This window comes from Empidonax traillii, unplaced genomic scaffold (assembly GCF_003031625.1).
Source record: "Empidonax traillii isolate 1590-97213 ecotype Southwest subspecies unplaced genomic scaffold, ASM303162v1 scaffold405:size801240, whole genome shotgun sequence".
NCBI lineage: Eukaryota > Metazoa > Chordata > Aves > Passeriformes > Tyrannidae > Empidonax > Empidonax traillii.
In genome coordinates this window covers 633,738-657,492 of record NW_020955598.1, presented here as the reverse complement: position 1 = coordinate 657,492, position 23,755 = coordinate 633,738, and the positions used below count along the sequence as shown (strand labels likewise).

Genomic DNA, 23,755 nt, shown 5'->3' with positions numbered 1-23,755 from the left:
TGTCTGCAGTGCCTAATTTTTCACCACACTGTGGCTGCCCTCCCCTCCATTGTGTCAGGAGTGCATTAGGTGTTGGAAGGGCAACAAGAGGCTCAACTGGTGGGTAGAGAGGCTGGAGGAGGGGGATTGAGTTGCAGGCAGCTGCAGAGTCTGCTGGAAAGGCTGTGCTGTCTCTCTTTATGGTTGATATGTATCTGTGTCCCCATGCCATATTGCATGGAGGGGATTAGAAATAGGATTTCTGATATTTCAGCTGACATGACAGGAGTGATAATTTCATGCAACTGTCTATTTTGCAACCTAAATTCAAATATTCTACCTTTTAAAGGGATTGTATCTATTTTCACCTGTACTCCTGGGCTCAGAACCTTTCTCTGCAATGACTGATACAGCAGTGAAACACACTTCAAAGAGGCTAATTCATAGATAATGTGTTGTATCTCTAGGTGTACCTTACCCCCTAATGACTTAAATGACTACATCAAATGGCAATAAGTGTTAAAATACTTCTGGAATCTATGTGTAGATTGTAGGTCTATATAGTTTGGAAGATATTTTGAAAATCATAAGTCCAACAGCGTTTGGCTTTTTTTTTTTTTTTTACCAAGGCCAAGGAAATAAAGAAACAAATTAACATAAAAATATCTCAACTCTAAGTACAAGGTATCAGGGTCACTGACTATAAATATAAATAATGCTGCTCCACATAAACCTTAAACAGCTTACTGCAACTACTAATATAAATGTACAGTATTTACAAGATTAATCTTTGTAAAGAAAATTACAGGATCGTAATATCAAACAAGATTATGCTATGTCCTATATAGCATTTTACTATAAACACAGCAGTAACTTGACAGCAAACATGCTCTTTAGAGATATCAAGTAACTACTGCATGAAGATGGTGACACTCCATGCCAAATACTAAGCACAGCAACAAGTCTTGGGGCCATCTGATCTCCCCATACAAAACACCTGAAAGCCTTACTATAGGTCCAATAGGGAATGTATAAATTTTCATGCCTCCACAGAAATGTACACTGGACTATTCCAACTATAATATATGGATGTGAGATGTTGTAACTGTCGGCTGTTGAAGCAGAAGAAATCCCAGAAAGACCACAGTGCAGATAGAATCCTTGGATGCTGCCCTTGCGACAAAATGAAGGTACTTTTGCTAGGTTATACACATTTCTCACACTCTTACGATGGCATTTTCCATGTTGAATTCATGCAGTTCACAAGCTTCATCAGGTAAATTGTATCATAGGTCTGTTGGTTCAGAGGAGCTTTGTGCTTTGTTCTACCTAAGGATCTGGTTCACTATAAAGTTTGTAGTTTAGACCTATAGACACCCTCCTTCTGCAGCACTGGAGTATCAAGAAGGAATTTTTGCTTGCCAAAATTTCTAGATAGTAAAGAAAACCAAGCTCACCTTCCCTTCCCCAAGTCTACAAACATTTGGCTTACGCCAGTATTTTAACATGGCCTTGAACAAGAGAACATTGTACATTGAAGAGAAGCCCAGTTTGAGCCAGCAATTATATACCTGAGCATACATTAGGATGCTGTCCTCAGAAGCTGAAGCTCCACCTCATTATGTTGCCCTGTGTGTAATGCCTACTTTCCCTAACCCCATGCCCATGTCTCTCTGACATGCAACAAAAGACCCTGGTTCTCTGGAGGACATTCCTGTCCCCTTCTCTTCGGCAGCTCCCCAAGCAAAAGCTGTTGCCTTGACAACTCTGGAGGCTTCTCTGGCTCCATCCATGCCAGTAGGAGGAAGGCAAATTTTCTCCCACAAAATACTGGTAAGAAATAAACAGTTAAGTGTTCTGATTTCTTCAGTGCTGCCAAAATGGGGAAGAAAATGAAGAAACTGTCTATAGACACAAGATTTTATAAGCCAGAAGCAGCAGGATTCAAGCACTGAAGATTCCCAGACACAAGTGGGGAAATAGAAGAATTTGCAGTTGCTTGAGACTTCAGCAAAGAGCTGGGAATGGCTGTGGCTAAGGCCAGCCTAAGGTTCTTCTCTTTGATCAGCTTCTTGTAACTGTAAGGTCCCTGGCCTTCCATGGCACTGCCCTTGCTTTATCATTGCACTTTGTTTAAAGAAAGTGGTAAAAAAACAAACAAAAGGAAAACAATATTAAAAGAAAAATAAAAATGATCCATTTGCAGTTTTCACTATTTTTGCATATAACCTTTCACAATGTCAAGCAGGACTTTCTTTATTTCTAATTTTGTGTCCCATTTTTCTTTTCAAGTTCAGTTCTGCTTCAAATAAATGTATTTCTGAAGTAAAAAAGAAGACACAAGAAAACTGATGGTCAAAAAAAAGGTCACAGTAGCTGCACTCCAACAGAAAGAACAATAGATAGAGAAAACTATAAGCATGCTGCCTTGAAGCTCTGATTTTTCTGTCCTGTAACTGAGCTGAGGGCTACTCAGCTATGGAATATTCAGCTGCGTGGCCATTCTGTCACATCTCACCACATCCATGAAGAACATCAAATCCATTGAAAGTCCCAGCTCATAATTTCAAAAGGATATGCTGTTTTAATCTTTACATTCTTCAGCAGTTTAAGTACATATAATGGCTTTTGGCTTTTCTCTTTTATCAAACCTTCCCCTCCTCTAAGGGTTGGTCAAAGCACAAGCTGTGTGTAGTGCCAGCAGATATCTAATGATCACAGATTATGAGCATCCTCTGCCAGAAGGAAATTGTTTTGTAAAGTATCCATTAGTAATTAGAGCTGGATTTTCAGAGTCAACAGAAGCTAAAAGTGCAGGAGAAGCTACTTACAACTTCATGATGCCAATAGAATATGTAATAAATAGCGGTGCCCTCTGTATTCCAAAAAGTCTGCAGCGTACCGATAGATGTGTCTCACAAAAGCACCTAACACCACTGAGCCTGTAACATGCATTTATTAGTATACTGTATTTAATTTAAGGAAAGCAGAGACAAAGGCTAGTGCAGTAACCCTTCTGCTGGCAGATAAATGTAACACGCAAACAGGTATGACCAGGCTTCATGATACACCAACCTGCTAGTCAAACTAATAGCATTTCTATTTTAAGCTAAATGGAAGGGGATTAGGGTAAGAAAACTCCTCTATTGACCACTGACATTGTTTATCATAGAAAAGGTAATTGCTTAGAGAAGATTCCGTCTCCTTTTGCTGCAGAAAATGTCCTGGTTTGCTGTTAACCCTTCTCCCATTATAGTGCAGCCCCATAGGTACCACTGCTCACAGAAGCATAGAGAGCCTTCTGCATGATTGAGGGCAAGAACTTTGTAATGCACTACCTTTATCTGTCATATTTTGGTCTACAGCAGTAAATTTTGTATGCTTCTACTGACTACTCCCTGGAAATATGGTAAAGATGTGGCCTTTTATACAAAGATAAGGTACACAGAAATGATATCCAGAGAAAATATGGTAATAGAAAAGAACAGGCTCAAACAACAATGAACAGCTCACAGTCAAATCCAAAAGCATTAGAAGATTTCAGGCTGTGTTGTTAGAGTACAAATCCATCTTGGATCAAATTATTCACCCCTTTACTGTGGTCTCTTGCTTGGCCTGGCAATTAGTTCAACTGTGGAATGCTACTTAGGAGTACATTTACAATCTCTGCATATTCTCTACAGCACAAATGGACTTTGGAGAGGAAGAACTTACAGGCTACCCAGGTAAACAAAACAGCAATTACTTCGTAGAAGTACTAAAGTTGTGCCTGAGAATAAAAAGCGAAGAAAAAAAAATTAATTTCCTACTTTATATTCTGGGCAATGTGCGGGACTTCACTTAACCTCTTTGAGCCTCTGTTCTAAACCAAGGATCATTCTCCAATGATCAACCAAGGATCAACCTCTTTGAGCCTCTGTTCTAAACCAAGGATCAACCAAGGATCTAAACCAACCTCGTCTCTAAACCAAGGATCATTCTTCTGCATTCACAGGACTCTGCCTATTTTTTGGCTCTGACAGGGTCATGAATTTTCCTGATATGTGATATGTGTAACACACATGTGGAGCCTGGTAATTCTCTGCACTCTTGTAAGACAGGGCTCTCATTAGGCCCTCTTAACATGGACAAAACTGATCTGCCAAGCAAAAAGTTATGTCAGCAAAATTCCCTTTGGAAAAACAACATCCATCCACAAATAGGGGAAAAACAAATCTGATCTTTAACACATTCTTGAGGAACTCACCTGAGCAGACCAAAGGAAAAAACTAATGTCAGTGGATGGGCTTGATGTGCAGAATGGGATTTTTCTGTTCTGTTTAAGAAACAAAGAGAAGGAAAAAGCTATTTTTAGAATTATGATTTGAAATGCCTGTTGGAAAAATTATGAAAAGCAAAAGTGTATTTTGCCCTCTTTTTCCCTACCAGTTCTGATTCATCATTGCATGACACAATTTTTACAACTTACAGTAAAATATTGCAATTAGTTTAATCCCTTAGGGATGTAAGCTACTTTGTAAATGCGTAAATAAACTGCTTTATGCTAAGCAGTCTCAGTCTCTTTCCCAAAACTGTTTAATGTAATTTTGGATATAATTAGCAACCCCTGAGAATGCAATTATTCTATAACTGGAAATTTTGCAGTAAAGATTCCCCTTCTATCATATGGGTTTTAAACCAAAAGGTCATTTGGGCGAATGATTTCTGTGATTTTACCTCTCTCTCCTCCCCGAAGTTAAATACTTGAGTTAACATGTGATTTCTTAAATAAAAGGAAAATGTTTTCTTGTACTGTTTTAGAAATGTACTACAGCCATGACCTACATGAAAAACTTCTGGAGGCAAAAGTGCAGTTTGGTTTCTCAGAGTAAGTCCGTGGCTTTACTCCCAAATTCCTCAGAAGGCTGATACTCATATAACCAAACAAAAGGGTGATTTTAAACAAGTTTTGTGCTTGAGTCTGTAGGATTTGCTCACCCAAAGCACAGTGCTGCATTTCCTTTTGCATTTGTCTGCTTCCACTCAGTGTAAGCAGGCCCTTAGTTGCCTTTCAGCTGACTAGTGTCAATGATAATAACAATACATTTTTATTTTTAGACCACTCAAATCTAAAGGCAAGTTAGCTCTGCATACGTATGCATGCACACACAAATGTCAGTAATATCTGAACATTTCCAAAGGACAACAAGTCCTTTCGGAATAGTAATGAATAGAGAAATCATCTTGTGCCCTGCATGAGATAGGTGCATTTCAAAATTTTCCTGTATAGCTTCCATGAAAATTGGCCCCTAAGCAAGGGTGTGAGTCATTGATGAATACAGCTCTAAGGCTTCACGCTGTGCAGCAAGAGCTGTAAAAGGCATTAGAGGAACAGAGGGGAGGAGGAGGAGAGAGAGAGAGGGTTAGGAGGTTATTAAATAAAACCTGGTAATGGTTTTACATGAACATTTTCTGAGCAGTGTTTGGCAAACGCACATCCCAACCCACCGGGCAGCTCTCGGGCAGCCACAGCAGCGCCCTTTGCCAGGCAGTGCCTGGAGGGGCTGCACAGACCCCCCCAAAAAGCACTTCTGCTGCCCCTCAGGCACTGCTGCCACAGCCCCTTGCAGGGCTTGGTGGAAACTCGGGTCCTACAAGTAAAGATAAATTACCCTATGTCACAATGTTTTACAGTAACTTTTCAAGTGAATATTGCAGCAAAAGGATGGGCTTTTTCTCCTCTCCACCCATCTCCACCACACAAAAGCCACTGGGCTGTACCAGCAAAACCACAGCCTTTGCCAGTACAACTATGCAAAAAGTAGAGAACAGGCCAAAGAGAACCTACTGTTGATAAATTTAAACTTCCTCAAATTTCAGAGGTATTTCATTTTGGCTCAAAATTCTTGTTGGTTCCCCCCCCCTCCAAGACCAATGTATTACATTGCTGTCAATTTTCATCATTTACTAGTTAGGAAGAGAGTATATGTAACTGATAACATATCAGACCTGGATTATGAGCAATTCTTCTTTTTAGGCAGCTGTGTTTCTCCTCTCTCAGTCAGGAGATCCAGATTTCAACACAGACAGGAGATACACGAGTCATTATCATGCAAGATCCTCCACCCTTCAGACTTCCTATGTGTTCTGATCTCACACTGACTTGTGTGATCCCCTCAAATCTTTCTTCCCATTTTTGCTTCTTCCATTGTGTCTGCAGCCTTATTGCCCCCATCTGAAAGAAAAAATACAGTGTGGGCCGTTACATCCCATCATCAAACACCCTGTGAGTTGCAGGTTCACATGGGAAATTTATTATAAACAGTGATTAAATGACACAAACTGGCTACACTGGGTTAGTTATGAATAATCCAATAACCTTTTAAATGAATCTTTTTTCAGCAGATAGCTCAGATGTACAGTCAAGAAAAGATGTTTTCCTGTATTTTAAATAACAAAAATATCACTTGTTGGAAAGCAAATCATAATTGAAATCTTAATTTTTACCATTTAAGGAGCTTGGGTATAAACAAATAAACAATTTTTTAATTTTTTTTTTTTTTTTGGCAGGAACAAAGGGAGCTGTAAGTCTTTTAAACGACAGAAACAGTGGTTTTACATGTAGGTAATTTGAACAAATGGGCACAGCAGTCTACATAAGTGAAAACTGAATCTATAAGGAATGTTAGCAGTAAAGTAGCTCGTTATGTTACAAGTACTTCTGTTTCTCTAACACCTTTAAAAATAAGAGCTAGAATTTAAAAACAAACAAACAAACAAATCAACCTTCTGTGTGTATATATGTATATATTTAAGAATAGGAATTATACATTCCCTCTTAAATGAGGAGTTGATAACTGCTGCTAAGAGACACCAACAAAACCCCCCTGAAATCCACAGACACGCAGCACCATCTGGTGGATTAGCACGGCTGGCAAACAGTTCTGCATTTACAGAACACATAACCACAGGCAGGAGAAGGCAAAAGCTGTACAAAGAAAAGCATATCATGGAGATTGTTTAGTCAGGGTCAGGCAAGAGAAACTGAAGGGTTGGAATTTCCATGAAAATTCTGAATTAATACTCTTTACTCATATAGCACTTTATACTTTTCAGACACTATGTATAAATCTGCACTCACAAAAACATGTGAACAGAAAGTTTATGATTACAAAAATTCAGAAGTTTGGTATGTGTGTTAAATAACTGAATCAAAATTGATTTAATTACGTTTCTTGCATGTATACATTATGGTATGTGATTATAAATCACCATTTTCCACTGGAAGCCTTGCTTAGTGAACAGGACTGCCTGCTCTCCTAATAACAAACAGCTATCCAATAATTTGCTTTCATCTTCTCAGGCACTACATGGTCTTGTGTTATTTCACACACAAGCTCAATTCAAGATTATCAGGTGCTCATCACTGCAATGCCACATTGAATTACAGGTGTCAATTTAAAATCTCTGCCAGGCAAGTTGCATTTATTTTTCACATACAGTGAGAAAAAAGAGGTTCTCATTTTGGGTAGGAAAGGAAGGGGCTGCTACTATGTACACAGTGATGTGCCATTGTAGTCTCTGACATCTTTCTAGTAGCTTGTAGTGTCTTTGGAATTCCCCCTTTGCATTCAGTCAGGTCAGCTCACTGCACTCTGCATTACCTGGCTCTTGGCACGGACCTTCCAGCAGGTCAAAAACATTATTCAGCACATCCTATAAGCATCCACAACCCACCATGCCAGGTAAGACAACAGGGGCCAAAAAGATCTTCCACACAAGGTCTATATTTGTTCCACAGGTAGCTTGAGGCACTGAACTCTGTACCATTCCTCTGTTTTTAAGAAACTGTTGCCTCCACACATTGTTCTTGTTTTTTCTTTCAATACTTCAGTAATAATAATGTGGGACTCTTTTCAGGAGATGATCAATGAAGTGACCAGCAATAATCTGCACAACGCTGCAAGTCACCATTTTGGTGCCTTCTCATCAGGTCTGACTTTCACTGTTCTTCAGCAATTTTTTCTTCTCTGAAAATACCCCATACCACAAGCAGATATCTGGCAAGATCAGTGCCTTCTGCTATGGTTGGTGTTGCTAATATGCCACAGGCTCATGTTGTGTAACAAACCTCACTGGAAACTCCTTGCATCTCCCAACCATTGACCAGTGCTTATTGCTGTTTTGCTCGGGCACTTTTTAATTGTGCTTTGATTAATTCCTTTAATGTCTTCTCAGATGCTTCAGCCTGACAATAGTCACCAACAGAGGGTTTCTCTATCAAGACTGTGTTTCCTCTTTATAGGGACTTTTTACAAGAGTATGTAATGACAGGACAAGGGGGAATATTTTCAAACTAAAGAAGAGTAGATTCGGAGTAGATATTAGGAGGAAGTTCTTTGCTGTGAGGGTGGCACGGCATTGGCACAGGTTGCCTAGAGAAGTTGTGGATGCCACGTTTCTGCAAGTGTTCAAGGCCAGGATGGATGGGGTTAGGAGAAAACTGGGCTAGTGGAAGGTTTTCCTGCCCGTGGCAAGGGAGTTGGAACTAGATGGTCTTTAAGGTCCCTTCCAACCTAAACCATTCTGTGATCCTACGATTCCTGCCAGGACTGGTGTCCCAGTGGTGGAGTGCAATGACATGGGATTATTTGCAGCCCAGCAGTACAGATGGGTACAAAAGACAACATCCAAGTTCATATGGACCCAGCATTAGTCTTTATGGTCACCTGAATGCAACCTGGCTCAGGAACCCACCTGTTAATTGTGGAGGTAGTTCAGAAACATGAAATATACTGTATACCCTCCCAGGCCCCTGTTATTCAGTGCCACCAGCAGCAGGTGAGCTGTCCCGCTGGGTGACCCCAGACCCATTTGGTGTCACCAGCAGCAGGTGAGCTGTCCCGCTGGGTGACCCCGGCCCCGATGCAGCCATGGCTCGGGCTGGCTCCAGCAGGGAGGCAGCTGAGCCCGGGGGTGCTCCGAGGCGCTGCCGATGGCTCCGGGTCTGACCCCCTCCCCTGCGGACACAGCACCCGGCCCCAGCCCGCTGTGCCCCGCACACAGCCGCGTTCCTGCGGGCACAGCCCGGGCCTTTCCCCGCCCGTGCCCCGCACACAGCCGCGTTCCTGCGGGCACAGCCCGGGCCTTTCCCCGCCCGTGCCCCGGCCCGGCGGACGCGGGGGCGGCGCCGCCTGAGGCGCCGTTGCCTCCCGCTGGCTCCCGTTGCCAAGCGCCCGGCACAGCCCCGGCCCTGCGCCGTCCCTTGGCGGCCATGGAGAGCATGGAGAGCATGGACAGCTCCTCCACCGCCTCGGTGCTGGCCGAGCTCGGCTGGGACAGCGCCTACGCCGTGCCCGTGGCCAACGCCGAGAACAAGGCGCTGGAGGACGAAGTGAGAGCGGGGCGGCGGCCGGGAGGGAGCGGAGCCCGCCTGGCCCCCACGGCCGGGAAGGGAGGGAGGGAAAACCTACAAGTTCCGCGGAGCTGCCGGGGGGATCCGGGAGGGAGATGCTCCCTCCGAGCGCGGGTCCCGCATCCCCCGAGCCCCCCGGGACGAGGAGCGGGACCTGTGCCCTCCCTTAGCAAAGCTCGGGGTTTCCTCCTGAAACCTCTCATTTCACTGCTTTGGAGGAACGCAGAGTGCGGTTCTCACTTTTTTTTTTTGATTAATAATCCCAGTGACTTATCCTCAAGTAGCTGCAGGTAATAAACGCTCAGCTGCAAATAGTCACTTGGCGACTCTGATCTTCAACAGCTGCAGAAGATGCAAAAGGAAAAGGCAGACCTGAAAAATGAGCTGACCAACTTGGAGGAGCGCATAGAAGCAATGACAGCTCACCTGAAAAACGTGAGACAAGACTTAAGCTTCTCTCAGGTAAATCACCACCCCCAGCTGAACTCCTTTATCAGGCAGGCTTGTAACCTGAGTATCTCTCTGTGGCTGGTACCTCTGTAAGTTTTGCCAGCTTTGTTAGAGATTTTTTTTAGGCCTTTATTCCAGGATTTCCACAAGAAACAAAAGTTAAACTGTGTATCTCAGTGATATTATTTGATGGTCATTAGGAAGCTCGCCCTGGGTCAAATGAATGCACCTAGAAGAAAGCCAAGGAGGATGCATTGTAGAATTCTTCACGAATGGGGGTTTTTGAAATTATTAAGAAAAAATTGATCAAGGGAAACAAAACATCACGGTATGGGAAGCGCAAATTTATACTCTTTATAAGGGTCAAGAATTAATGGTGAAATGCTAGTGAAGAGTTAATTTACAGACCTGAAAAATGAAATGAGGTGGTTAAAGTACACACTGAGTTAATTGGCCAAAATGGGTAGGTTAGATTTCTAAAGAGTCTTGAGTCAAAGCTTTACTACCTTAGGTAAAATATCCTAGGTGAAAAACTCATAGAAACTTCCCTGCAGCTGAATAACTTCTTAATGCTTAGGGGGTTTTTGTGTGCCAAATTCAAGTTTTAATTTGAATTTTAAGAAAGAAAGATTAATCAAGACAGAGGTACTGCTATAGGCCAGCCTGGTGGAGGTCTGTCTCAGCCCAAAACAATATATTTTTATTTTTCTGCACCTGCTGAATCTGATGTAAAGTCAAAAATGATCAAGAAACTAGGATTCTAAGATTTTAATCTGGAAAGTTTAAAATTTCTGAATCTTGGGTGAAAAATCTTTAAGTTTTTAGGGCTATAAATGGTTGATCTGTGGATACTTGATACAATGTGTGTACTTGTGTGTATATATATATAAAAATATAAGAACACATGTATTTGAGATACTAAAATCCAAACAATAAAGGTTCTCTGAAAATTCCAGCATTTACACCATGAAATCTCTGACTTGGAATTCGATTGTTTGTAGAAAAAAGTTTGTTTGTTGACAGATGCCTTTTGTTTATTGTAAAATGCTGAACTTTATTATTCTGCAGCATCTTTACAGTGCCAGAGAGAATGAAATTGAAACTGAAAAACACTTTAAAGCCCTTGCTGAGAGAGAATATGGACGTCTCAAAAGTGACCTGAAACGACTGCAAAATGAGTTGATTTCCTTAGGAGAAAAGAAAAACAGACAAGAAGTAAGGTTTAAAATTTTTGGAAGAGAACACCTGTATTGCAAAATTTTATGGCTTGTCCTCATTTGCATTTACAGAAACAATAGTATATGTCAAGAATAGCTAATTATAATTAAAACTTCTGAACTGTAGTCGATGATCTGGATGTGGTTTTCCCTGTTGAATGCAAATAGAAGGACACTGAGATCTTCTTGCTTAGGCTGGTCAAGACTTAACAAATATTAATTAGATATTGAAAGACTTCTGTTCCTAATGCCAGATACACAGCCACGCATCCAGATCACTGTCTTTTTAATTCTCACAGGTATTTTCTTTGTGGTTTAAAAATTAAACTGTTGGTGGCAAATCTTCTCTATATAAAATAAACTCTGGGCACGATTTCAAGAGCAAACATTTGTTTTAGGGTAAAAAGTAATCTAATGCTATCTAATTATAGGTGGGTTTCTGGGTTTGGAAATGACTCTTTTTCTTTCTATAAATTATTTAAATTATTTTTTAAAATTTGCTTTATATCTTCTGATTAAGGCTGTTTGTAATCTCCAGGGTGAAGATATTCTCACTATTCAGCTGGATGCAGATTGTCCCATTTTTGTGTCAGAAAGTCTCTTCACAGTCACGTGGGGCCATTTGAAAATGGACATGTAGGATAAGGATCTAAGAGCTTGGTCTTAGCATGTGAGGGAGGAACTTTACCTTTTGATGCCTCAGATCAGTTTATTATGTGGAATAAATATCCTGGGTATAGCTATAACTTGCCAGAGGTTGTGTTTTCTGTTTAAAATTATTTGCATTTTAGATTTGTGTCAACTTACTGTCTTGTTTCTTCTTTGAGACCAGGACATCCAATAGCAGCCCTCAAGTATAACACCCAATTAATAAAAAAACCAGCAATTCTATGGACAAGATGAGTGTAAATTTGTTACAGTAGCCTGAACTGGTTCCTTCAATTACTATTCAATGAATGTTAGACATTTGGTATTGAACCGTTAATTTTCTCTTATTTCATTAGAATACCATAAGTAGAACAATTCAGAAGATGGAAGACTTAAAAGAACAGATGAACTGTGATGAGGAGGTCCTGGAGAGCTGGCTAAAGGAATTAAATCGTACAGATAACGATGCTCTCGCAATCCAGAAGTATGCACAGCAAGATGAAGGGAAACTAGGGGTGAGTAGAAATGGAAACCAAATGGAAAACCATTTTAGCATTTGAAGACCTTGTTATATTATTGAGTCAGATAAGATGGAGACAAGATTTTGTACAACAGTGCTTTTAAACTGGTTTCCATTTAGCACAACGGTGCAATTCCATATGAGGTTCATTTTAAAGGTCAGAGAGAACAAGATGTGATCTATTTGTTTTCAAATACATGATATTTTCATATCCTTTCATTTTTAGGCATTAAGCTTTCAAGTAGAAAAGCTGACCGCACAGGCAAATCAGAAGCGCAGAGCTCTTGATAATGAGCTTACAGAGACCTTAACAGCTCAGGTTTGTGCTTAAGGTTCTTGGAGATCCCAGGTTATATGGGACATTTTTAACACCAGGAATCACGGGGGTGCTTTCTTTTAAACAGATGGAGCTTGACAGGGCAGCTGAAGATTTTCGCAGAGTTCACCAGGAAAGGCAAGAAGTCATCAGGCAGTGGGAGGATGCAATACAACAGATGCAAAAAAGAGATCAGCAGATTGACCACTGTGCTTTGGTAAAACTGCTGTAACTGATCCATATCTGGTTTTTGCTTGGTTTGTTTTTGTCTTTTTTTTTTTAAACATCAGAACTACAGTATAATTTTCTCAGTAGCTGATCTTTTACTTAACCTTTCAAAATACACAACTTTCACTGAATGGCTATAAATCTGTCAGGTAAAGAAAGCATTACTACTGTTGATAATTTTCCTCTTGCATTTCATCTGTTTCAAGTCTATCTGAAAGTTTTTTTAGCTTTTTTTTTTTCCCTATTCAATCAATCAAAAATTATTTTCATACCAGTTTATAGTGTCACTTTTTTTGAAATTATTGGAATATTTTGGAAGTTTCCAATCCAAAACAATTGTAGTATTTGGTATTGTGAAGGATCTGTGGAATAAATTAATTTTAGGAATGATAACTGGGCTTTCTCATGCAAATAATAGTTATAATAGCAACTGGTCTTCTGGTTGTACATTTAATTAATCTAACATATCTTACCTAATGCAAGCAAATATAAAATACTTTTATCCTGATAGCTAATTGCAGAGATAAAACAGGAGATCAGAAAGAAAGAAAGTGTGCTGAAAGAGAAGACTGCCTTTTTGGTAAATGAAACTCTCAATAACATGGAATATGAAAAGAAAATCTCTTCTGCTGAACGGAAAGCAAACAGCCTCCGAATTGAGTATCAAGCTCAGGAAGCCAACAGGGTTCGTCTGCAGGATGAGGTAAGGATGGCCAAACAGTTCAGAAAAACACACTGAAGCTGTAACTGTGGTCCAGATGGAGGAAATACAGGAATAGCATTTCCTTTTTTTTTGTTGTTGTTTTTGGATTTATACTAGACTCTTAATGATTCAACAAAACGTTGCTGTTCTCAGCCTACTCCTGATTACTGGGATCTAAACCCTCAATCCTTTCACTGAGAGTGAAGGACAGACTGAAGTATTGTATAAACACGAGAAATCTCTTCCAGATTCCAAACAATTCCTGTCCTGTGCTCTCAGAAGTGTGTGTTTGATGGGCCTTGTAGTCAGGTTAAAATTCCTGGGGAAAACACCAAATGCTTTCGCATGGCTTTCTAATCAAGAGGCAGTAGGACAGGGCTGCCCTGTGAACAGGCCATGCTTGGCATTGTCCATGCTCACTCTGCACCTAAAGCTGGGAATGAGCTGCACTGCTTAATGACTCACATGCCTGTAGAAGTATTTCTAAGAGGTAATTCAAGTTTCATGGCTCTGTTGAGAAAGGATACACTTGTACTACCTGAGTAAGTTTTCTCTCAGCAAGAAAATGGTAACACTGGGCTACTCAGCAGGCTGGGTGATTTTTAAATACCTTGCACCTGCTGTTGCCTTAACTTTGGATAGTTTTTCTGTAGCAGGTGGTTCATAGACTGATCTCCTAATTAAACTGTAGGTATATCAAACAAGGGGGAGGCTATTAGATTACCCTAGAATTCATGCTAACTTGAGGGTTCCTAGAATTTGTATGTTTTCATCTCAAACTGTGAGATTCTTACTTGAAGTTTTTCACAATTAATACTCCATAATGGGATAATAGAAAAGTCTCCCATTATTAGAACATCTGTGGCATGCATGTGAGAAAAAGAAAAAGGAAAGAAAGAGACAGTTCAGCCACCAACTTGTGACCTCTAAGAAACTTGCAATACGTGACTTGATCAGGTTTCTTCATCTGTGAAACTGAGGACAATTACACTTATGCTGTTAAGTGATACTGTGAAGATGAATAAGCTGCTGGTTATAAAGTATTCCTATTGTGTTTAATGAGTGTCATGTACTTTTTACCAAATTAAATATCTGTGCATTTTTTGTCACAGTGATCCCTTGTCTTAACCAAAGTAATTTTATGTACCCAACAAAGTTTGACACAGAAATATTTATTAGATATATAAGGGTATCCATGTTTCACAAAGAACCTCATCAAAGGCAGCTGTGCACTATAAAACTATGGTTCCACTTGTACAGATGCTGTTGGGAAACCGTTGCAGCCACAGCATCTTCATGATCTATTCTTTGGCTGCAATTTTCAAGTATTTTCTCCCAGTATTCAGATTATATAAATTAGTCTATTGAGTTTACTAGCTGTGCCAGTTTACAGAGCCTTACTTCTCATTTGGAAAGCACTGTTAAAAAGTAATGGAATACTTTCCAACAAATAGGTCCCTTACAATTTTAAATACCCTGACATGTACCAAAGTAAATAAGAGGTTGATTGCTCTATTTTGTAATTTATTAGCTGGAAGCTTTGAAATCCACTGTGGACAGAACTGCTTCTGATCTAGAGTCTTTGAGAATACAAGTAACCAATCTGAAGAAAGAAATTCAGAAGAAACAGGCCAGGTAAGAAACAGACCTTTAAAAATACCATTTGTAAGGATACAATCAAATCCTTGAGGTAGTGAAGAACCTTAACTAATGCTGATGATTAAAGCCTCCAACTTTCTGGTTCCTTCATGTCCTGCATAGTTTCTGGCACTGGGCAATTTAGAGAATACTCAAAGTAATCCTTGTTTTTAAAGGTTGTGAAAATATCAGGGCTTTGGTTATCACAGGTTGAAGTTCAGTCCACTTAATACAGCAGCTGCTCAGTCAGGTTTGCTGCTTGCATTTGGAGACTTGTACAGGCAACCTACATTTAACTTGTTAAATCGTGTCATTTTGTTTAGATTAAGCTTTATTATTGAAGAAAATATAAATATTTCTGATAAACTGAAGATTGTGACTGAGGAGACGCTCAGTTCAGAAGAGAAAGCTTTGAGGATGGAAGAAATACTGAAAGCAGAAGAAAAAGCTGTTGAGGTAAAATGCTGTCGTGGTTTCCATAAATGAGGATTCATTTGAATTTGCAGCTCTATTATTTTAAAATGAGCTCCATTAAAATGAAAGTATTAATATGACATGTAGCTGTTTCATCGAAGGCTGAAGTAACCTGCACGTAGATATGTCAGCATCTGTGCTGAGAAAACTGGAGGAAAATAAGAGATCCTAGTAATTCAGAAGAGAATATTAACATAGGATACTGATACTCATCAATAAGGTTGTTAAGGAGTGAGAATCTTGTCAGGATGACTTTCAAGTAGCATTGCCACTGAAAACTTCTTAGCTCTGGTAGAACACCACCAAAACTTATAAACCTGCAAAGAGCTGTGATTTTGACGAAAAGATTAAAAAAGATTTAGAAATCTTTTAATCAGATTTGGCTGGCCTAGTCTGCTCTTCATTATTTTAATTCTACTACATGACACTCTGCAACATCTGACTTGTTGTGGCCTATTAAACCATTACATGCTCACTTTAGATTTCATGATGTGTAAAGATTTTGATCTGGGAAGTGACACATGCAAGCAGTAATAAGGTGACTTTTTTTTTTTAACATGTCTAGTAATACTTCCTTTTAAATTCAAACCCCACTTCTTACGTTGCAAGTTAATTATAGGAATAAAATATTCTATTTCTTTATCACCTGATGTGCTGCAGAGGGCATTCGAATGAATGCAGTGCCGTAATGCAATCATCTGAACTTCCCTGCATTTCAGGAAATGCTTATGCTGTTTTGTCATCGTGCTACTAATTTTCCTAAAGTATTTTCACTACTTAGCTACTGACTGAACATGAGAGAAATATTTTTTACATTTTTCTGGACAATTGAGCACTGGATAAGCTGAAGCTTTCATTACTGTAGAATGACCAGGTTACATTAATGTGACAGCAGATGTTCACACAAGTGACAACAAAGCTGGATCTGTGCACACCACTGCACGCTTTTTTCTTTCCCCTATTTTGTGTTTTCTGCAGAATGTATGTGAAATAATGCCTTGCAGTAGATTGAACGTTATTTTCCAAACTTTTTAACTCCACAGGCATTAACTGTATGTTTTAAATACACTTTTAGAAACTAAAGACGGGATGCCTTCCCATTACAGAGAGTTTCTTAATTCACAGGCCGTACTGTTTTGGGTCTTCAGATAATTTGAAAACAAGTTTTAATGGTACAACATTTCATTAAAACCTTATTTTCTTCCCCTTAAGACTGTTTTCAGGGTGGCTAAACCCTTAGCAGGGTTTCTTTGCTCGTGTCTGTGGCGGATAACCCAAGATGACATTGAGCCTGGCAGCTCCACAGCTCCAGGGGAATATTTTAGCTAGGATGAACTGCTCTTGAACAATGTCTGCAGTGTATTAGTCAGAAGCATGCCTTCCATCACCATTAGACACACAGGGCTATTTGCTGCATCTGTTAATTTACTGTGAAGAGATATTTACAGGAACAATGTGGATGAAATGTCCCCATTTTGCGCTCTACTTCTGGGATACTTCTCCCTCTTCAATTTTTGGCAAAACACAGTTGCACTGTGCAGCTTAATGAATATCTTATCTCTATTAACAACCTCACTTAAAGGGAGAGAAACAGTTCATTAAATAAGTTAGGTATGCACAAAAAACCACGAAGTGAAGGTCAAATCAAGATCCAGTGACAGCTGGTGAATTGATGATTGCCATCGGCTTCAGAGATACAGCTCAGCACTGGGCACATGCTTAGAAACCAGTTTGCTTCCTTTGTTCAGGCATGATCCAAAGACCACTGACATGTGCTGCAGTCCATAACAATTTCATACTAAACTTACAGTTGCCTTTTATGTTCTGAGTTTTGGATTTGGAATTGCACTTACAGCAAGTACAGCTACAAAAAATTCTGTTTGGTAGAATGTGGACTGTGACTGTGAACTCTTAGAGAAGGAGCTAAGTTATCTTTCACCATTATTTCAGCCTACAAGATGGTTGTATACATATTAAATCAAGAATAAACACATTGTTAATCAACATAGAAAAGTCTGTTCTCACCTGTTTTGCATATTAATTTAAAAGTACATCTTCAAATTCTGTACCAGAGTTGAGCTAAATGTAAATGAACAGGAATGGGAAGTCACATCACTCATTTTAGGATGCACCTTATAGGAAACTGGCTTGAGCTTTGGATGGTCTTTGGTTATTTGAGTAGGGGAGGTGAAAACAGGGAGGAACAGAATAAAATTGTCTTCCTTGTTAGGCTTATAAAACGAAAAATAATCTCAATTTTGTTGTTTTTTCGGTACATTTCAGGTTACCTGAAATCTTCAGCATTTTCTTCCTGTAACAGACCCTTCTAAAACCTCATTTCCTGCACTGGTTTAGGTGTTAATGGCAATTAATTACATCTGAGAATAAGGAAGGGATTTTAAAATGTGTAAATTTTCAAACCGAATTATTCCAGCTTATATAAACACACATGTACACACACAGAGTTACAAGTTTTAATAAACCATTGCAAACTTTTGTATTAATTTCTCCAAATATTTACATATGTTGGAGGCAATAAGGAGTCTTTTTAAAAAAGATGACAGCAATTTAGTTTTCTGAAAGGCTGAAAAGAGTAGCATTCCCATAACTAAGAAAAAAGTCATATAATAATACAGTAGGATTAGATTTTAAAAAAAATAATATTACTTTAAGTCAAATACTCTTTTTGCCAACCATTTTGAAGACCTCTGAAATTTCATGTTTATATTAATGGATATAGGTATTAAAATTTTTAATTTTCCTATATCTGATTAATAAAAGCAAGGAATTCCCCTGAAATTGCTTCTGATGTGATTAATTACTTCTTCCTGCTTAACAATCAATTTGTCACCAGGAAAAAGAAAACGAAATGAGACAGCTGAAGGACCTACTTTTCAAGAAGAATCAGGAGTTAAAAGTGCAGAAGGATAAGGAGAAAGTTGCTCTATCAGAAATTAAGGGAGCTCAAAAATCACTTAGAAATCTCCAGTGTCGACTGCGCAGACTTGATGCAGAACTGTTTAAACAACAGGAATTAATATATAACCAGGTAAAATGTCAATGTACTTTCATACTATGATTCTTTCTTGATTGTTTGTGTCTACTGATAGCAAGTTGCTTGAATTCTGTAATCTTCATCATCTTTCCCTTTCAGAAATGCCATGCAGTACAATTTATTATAAACTCTGCATTTATTTCTGTCTCTAGAGGTATAGATAAAATTGAAATTACTGAAACTTGCTAAATATCACCTAAATTTTACACTTGTGTATTTCATTATTTTTTTGCATTTGCTGCTTTCCCCACTAATTTCTAAATTCCATTCTTTACTTTGATCCCTCTGAACCACAGACACCTCAGGGTGTATTTTTAAAGCAATACAAGAGGTACACGCCAAAATCCTGTTATTTACTAATGGGATTATGTGCATATTTCCTATGCACCACTTTGAAAATTTGCTCTTTTATATCAGCACCCACTGGTAACAGCAAGATGGCAACTCCACTGTAAGCCTCCCTGCAGCAGCCTGTGCAGGGTGTGCTTTGTTACTCTTCTAGAAGATTACTCCTGAACCATCACTGCTCATCAGTCATCTAAGATACTTTGCTAATGAGGTTCAAGAGCCAGAAATTATTATAAAAACAATAGCTTCATTGGGTGATGTCCTAAAGCCATCGTTTAGATCCAAGTTTATTGCTTATCTCATGCTATTAATTCTCTTAAATTTTATTTTAACAGGATTTTTATATTCAGCGAATCCAGAGACGGCTGTCACGGTTAGAAGGGGAGGTTAATTCAAACGAAAAAGAAATTTTGGAGGCAAAAGTTGCTGAACTTAAGAAAACCCTAGAAGAAAAGAAAAATGCCTATGATGTTCTACAGGCACAGTACAGGAAAATTCAGGTGACTTCTTTAACACATCAGGCTGACTGTGCAACATCCAGAAACCTCAGGGAATTAAAGGCATTGGGTCTTATCAATAACATGGTATTAGATTAAAAGGCATCTGAACTTTATGTAACCATATGGGAAACTTCATATATTCCCTCTACCCAGAAAAATAGGCTATTACTGCCCAGCTAAGACACCTGAACACGAAGGACCAGCATTACAATGTTGGAAAGACAAGCTTAGCTTTCATCAAGGTCTTACTGCTTGGAAATGTGTGAGTTTACTGTTAGGACCTTGCAGAAATAGAATCCTATTCTGTGTAGCTGTTACTTTTATATTTTTAGGAAATTTATAAGTACAGTTGCATTTAAATTTGTCCAAAGTCACAACAGTGAATTGAAGGGACAGTTGATCCCATCCTGATCCATAATTCAGAAATACTGTTTTACTGGGTTTATTCCCATGCGAGAATTTTGCATGTATGTGCTTGTCCTCTGGTTTTCCTATGCAGTGATCATCATTAGTTCTTTAAAAATGCACTTACCTTTCTTGTAGAGAAAAAACCAGTTATTCTGTAACCAGTTTATAAATTTTTTTTGTAAGTATTATCTTTGTGTATTAATCAGCTATACTGTAACAAATTTAGAAGACTTTTTTCGAAGAGAAGCCAGAGAAAGAAACTGGTTTCTCAAAGTGATAGTTAAGAAAAAATTTGACTTAGTAAGGGAAAGAAACTAATTATAGGAGAGCTTTTCCAGGTAATGTTGGGCAACTAGTGCCCACACCTCAGTTTTGAAGACATGGGAAACTGAGCAGTGAATACAATGAAACACTGAAATCCCCCTCCAGGAATTTATTCATACTCTGGAATATTATCAGAGACAGCTGTTTTTATGACAATGAACTACAGACACCAAAGTCACGGTCAGATATGTAGGATATTTTTTTAATCTAAAATAAAATACAGGATTCTATTAGAATTGCCTTTTTGGCTGAACAATTTATATTGTATAAATAACAATGACTACACTCCAAATAAAACAAGCAATGACGTTAGTATGGCAGCAGCACTCTGCCTGAGGCCATGCCATGCAGTTTGCAGAGCAGCATATGGATGGACACATGATGATGATGGTTCCTGCTTCCAGGACTCAAAGATATCTCATTTAAAATTAACTGGTAGCTTTTGTTGCAATTTATTGCATTCACAGAATGATGTCCAGTTCATGAGGAGAACAATTCATAAGACAGGAGAAGAAACAAGTGCTCTGGTGGTGAAGGTAGATGAACTAAATCTTTACAATGAGAGATCAATTCAGGATTTAAAAAAAGCTAAGGCCGTTAAGCAGGTACAGTATTATTTCACAACTTTACTAACACAGGACACATCTGTTTGTTTGGGCTGTTGTCTGCCTCCCACAGTGCTACATCATTATATCCATAAAAATCCTTCTTGTAGTTTTTCTAACTTATCAAACTGTCAGCCTCATCACTATTGTCTTACTAAGCAAAATGTTGCTTCTCCTCTCTATACAGCATAAAGTTTGATGAGGTATCAATTTAATCCCACATTAGTTAAACCACAGTATCAGTGGATGATTGTTTTTTTTTCTGGGAAGCAATTACCTTTAAAATAGAAAATGGATTTACTATTCAAGGATGTCTCTACCTAGCACTGAATGTGATACCTACTAATAAGTTTGGCACAGTTTTGTTATTAAATTGTGAGGGTTTCTTTCTGGCAGATGGTTTGGATCAATCCATATTCCAGTTTAAGGAGTTAGAAACAAAATGGAAGTCCTTTTCCCTGTGTTAATAATAAACAAAAAATGTGGTCCCCACTCCTCTGATTATTGCACTTTTTTTCCTGCAATAAGCTTTAGTTCCTCAAGGAAGCACTAACATAGTAGAATGAAACAGGGTCTGAGTAGCAGGGGAAAGGGTTTTGCTGTCGACTTAACTGGTGCACTTGCTCCTCAGTGAAAACTCTTTTCCTAACGTGGGACTTTTCTTTGGGGATGAAACTCAGGGGAACAAAAGAAAGAAGCTGACGGCCTAAAACATCTCAGATAAAAATTGGTACAGAGTTTGGGATCCATAAGAGATTTGAGGAAAATGATTCCAAGTGTTTGCATGCTAAGGAAGTTCACCACTTGCTGCCTTTCATAAGCTTTGGTGTATAATAAGTTTGCTCATGTAACAACATGACTTGCAGACCTACAGGATCTAGAACATATTCACAGGCAATTTTAATGGTTCAAGAAAGATATTACCTGCTTCAGAAAATTCCTTGTAAGGTCTCCTAATTCATTTGAAACCACCTACACTGAAAAAGTTGTAGATGGAAAAGTCTAACAACCCAAAATTCAGACCGAATTAGCAAGCCTGATGAATTTGTACAAAACCATTCAGGAAAGAATCTACCCCTGTCACACTCACCATGCAAACTGTTCGCAAATAAGAAAATGACAACATTTTGAAATGCAGAGCAAAATGAGCCCTACAGTTATATATATATTAAAGGTAAAATAATGAATAAATATTGATTTATTAATTTATAAATAATCTTAATCTTGGTATATTTTTGGCATTTATTAGGACATGATGGTCGAAAATAACCTCTTAAAACTAGAATTTAAGCGCCTTAAAGATACCCTGTGTAATAAGACAGAGAAAGTTCTGTCAATGGAAAAACAAAGACTGGAGTTAAACAAAGCCATAGCAGAAAGAACTGAGGAAATTAAGATCCATAAGGCAATGCTGGAGTCCCAGATAAGACTGGTGGAGCAGGAACGGCAACGCAGAAGGTAACTGTGCTTGTATAAATCAAACCTGTAGCTTTGAGTATATTTTATATTGGGACTTAGTGAAAAGAGAAATATTTTACCCAGTTTCACCCACAGAGAAATTGAAGAAGAAATAAATCTTGCTCAGAGTTATACACTAGGACAGGGGAGGCCAGCAAGAGATCCCTTCTCTGACATGCAGCTGCAGCTTTAGCCCCTGGGTGAGCAGGTTATGCTGTGGGTGAGGATCCTGCGCAGTGCTGAGGGCAAACCTCAGTCACAGACACCTTTTCGCAGGGTGTGTGACCCTGCATTTTTCAAAGTTATCTGGGAAATGGGAAATCACATGTCTGGAGGTATGGCCAAGTATATAAAACAGAAAAGTTGCTTTTGAAGAGGGTTTACTCTCAACTGCTTGATAGAACAGTAATTTCTTCAAACAGTAAGTCGGATTAGGTTTGTGATATGTTTTGTTTGGTTGGGTTTTTTTCTTCTTTTTAACTACTGAGCTCTCCATTATGTGGAAGCATAATGTATAACATCATAAATCTTCTGAATTACATACGTACCCTCTTATAAAATAACTTTTCCCTCCTGTAATAACCAGTGCAAAGTATCTGGGACAGCTTTAGCCCTGAAATCCCAGTGAAATATCCAGCCAAAAATGAACATTCCAGCAGCTGAACTGCCCTGCTAACCACACCCCACAAAATGGGAAATTAGAGTGATTTAGAGTGACTGAAGCTTAACTGCTCACCAAGAGTGCAGACTGTGCCTTTCTTCCTTTGGTAATTACCCAGCTAATTGATACTTCCCTGTAATTTGATTTGGGGTCGTTCCCTGCTGTTGCTTGTGCTCATCCAGCAGTGGCAATGTTGAGATACCATCAGCAGGGGCAGCCGTAGGACTGAAATGCCAAACCTGTAAATTTTGGGAAGGACTGTGGCGCAGCCTCCCAGGGTGCAGTGATCTGGAACGTCAAAACAGATTTGACTCAGTGCAGGTAACCAGAACAATGGATGTCTGTGGCTGGGAGAACACAGAAAGCAACCACGAGTAGCAGCACAACTGCTGCCCTGCCTGCCTCCTGCTACAGGCTGGTGGAATAACACCAGGAATTTAAACTGACACAGCAAGAACTGCCCGTAAAACACTGCCAGATAAACACCTTCTCAACCCATTTCTTTTCTCCCAAAACAAATCAGTGCTGAATTTCAAGAATGCCTCGGTAAAATTGACAAACTGAGACGCAGATATGAAATTTTTACTCTTGCCATGATGCCCCCTGAAGGAGAGGAGCAGAAAAGTCAAGCCTACTTCGTGATTAAGGTATTTTCTTAACATATTTCACTGTAATTCAAGTATCTATAGATTTCCCTGGGCTCTATTCAAGTAATTAAGGCAATCTCTTTGCTTACTGCTTACTTTGAGTCTAATTGTTTTATGTTGTCCGACACTGGTGGTTGTTTAAATGATACAGCCATTTCACAGGAGTCTCTGTGGAGCCTTAA

The 23,755-nt window shown here is 39.1% G+C and overlaps 1 protein-coding gene across 1 annotated transcript in view; it reads left to right on the top strand.

The window, feature by feature from the left end:
- Positions 1-9,175: 9,175 nt before the first annotated feature.
- The window catches only part of CCDC39 (coiled-coil domain containing 39), a 20,655-nt gene continuing 6,075 nt past the window's right edge, over positions 9,176-23,755 (top strand). The window contains exons 1-14 of the mRNA XM_027893754.1: positions 9,176-9,352; positions 9,716-9,835; positions 10,892-11,038; positions 12,045-12,203; positions 12,435-12,527; positions 12,613-12,741; positions 13,264-13,455; positions 14,987-15,090; positions 15,417-15,549; positions 18,422-18,616; positions 19,306-19,470; positions 20,670-20,807; positions 22,057-22,265; positions 23,450-23,573. Of these exons, the coding sequence (XP_027749555.1) occupies positions 9,233-9,352; positions 9,716-9,835; positions 10,892-11,038; positions 12,045-12,203; positions 12,435-12,527; positions 12,613-12,741; positions 13,264-13,455; positions 14,987-15,090; positions 15,417-15,549; positions 18,422-18,616; positions 19,306-19,470; positions 20,670-20,807; positions 22,057-22,265; positions 23,450-23,573 (2,028 nt within the window). The 5' untranslated portion in view covers positions 9,176-9,232. The remainder of the gene's footprint in view (positions 9,353-9,715; positions 9,836-10,891; positions 11,039-12,044; positions 12,204-12,434; positions 12,528-12,612; positions 12,742-13,263; positions 13,456-14,986; positions 15,091-15,416; positions 15,550-18,421; positions 18,617-19,305; positions 19,471-20,669; positions 20,808-22,056; positions 22,266-23,449; positions 23,574-23,755) is intronic.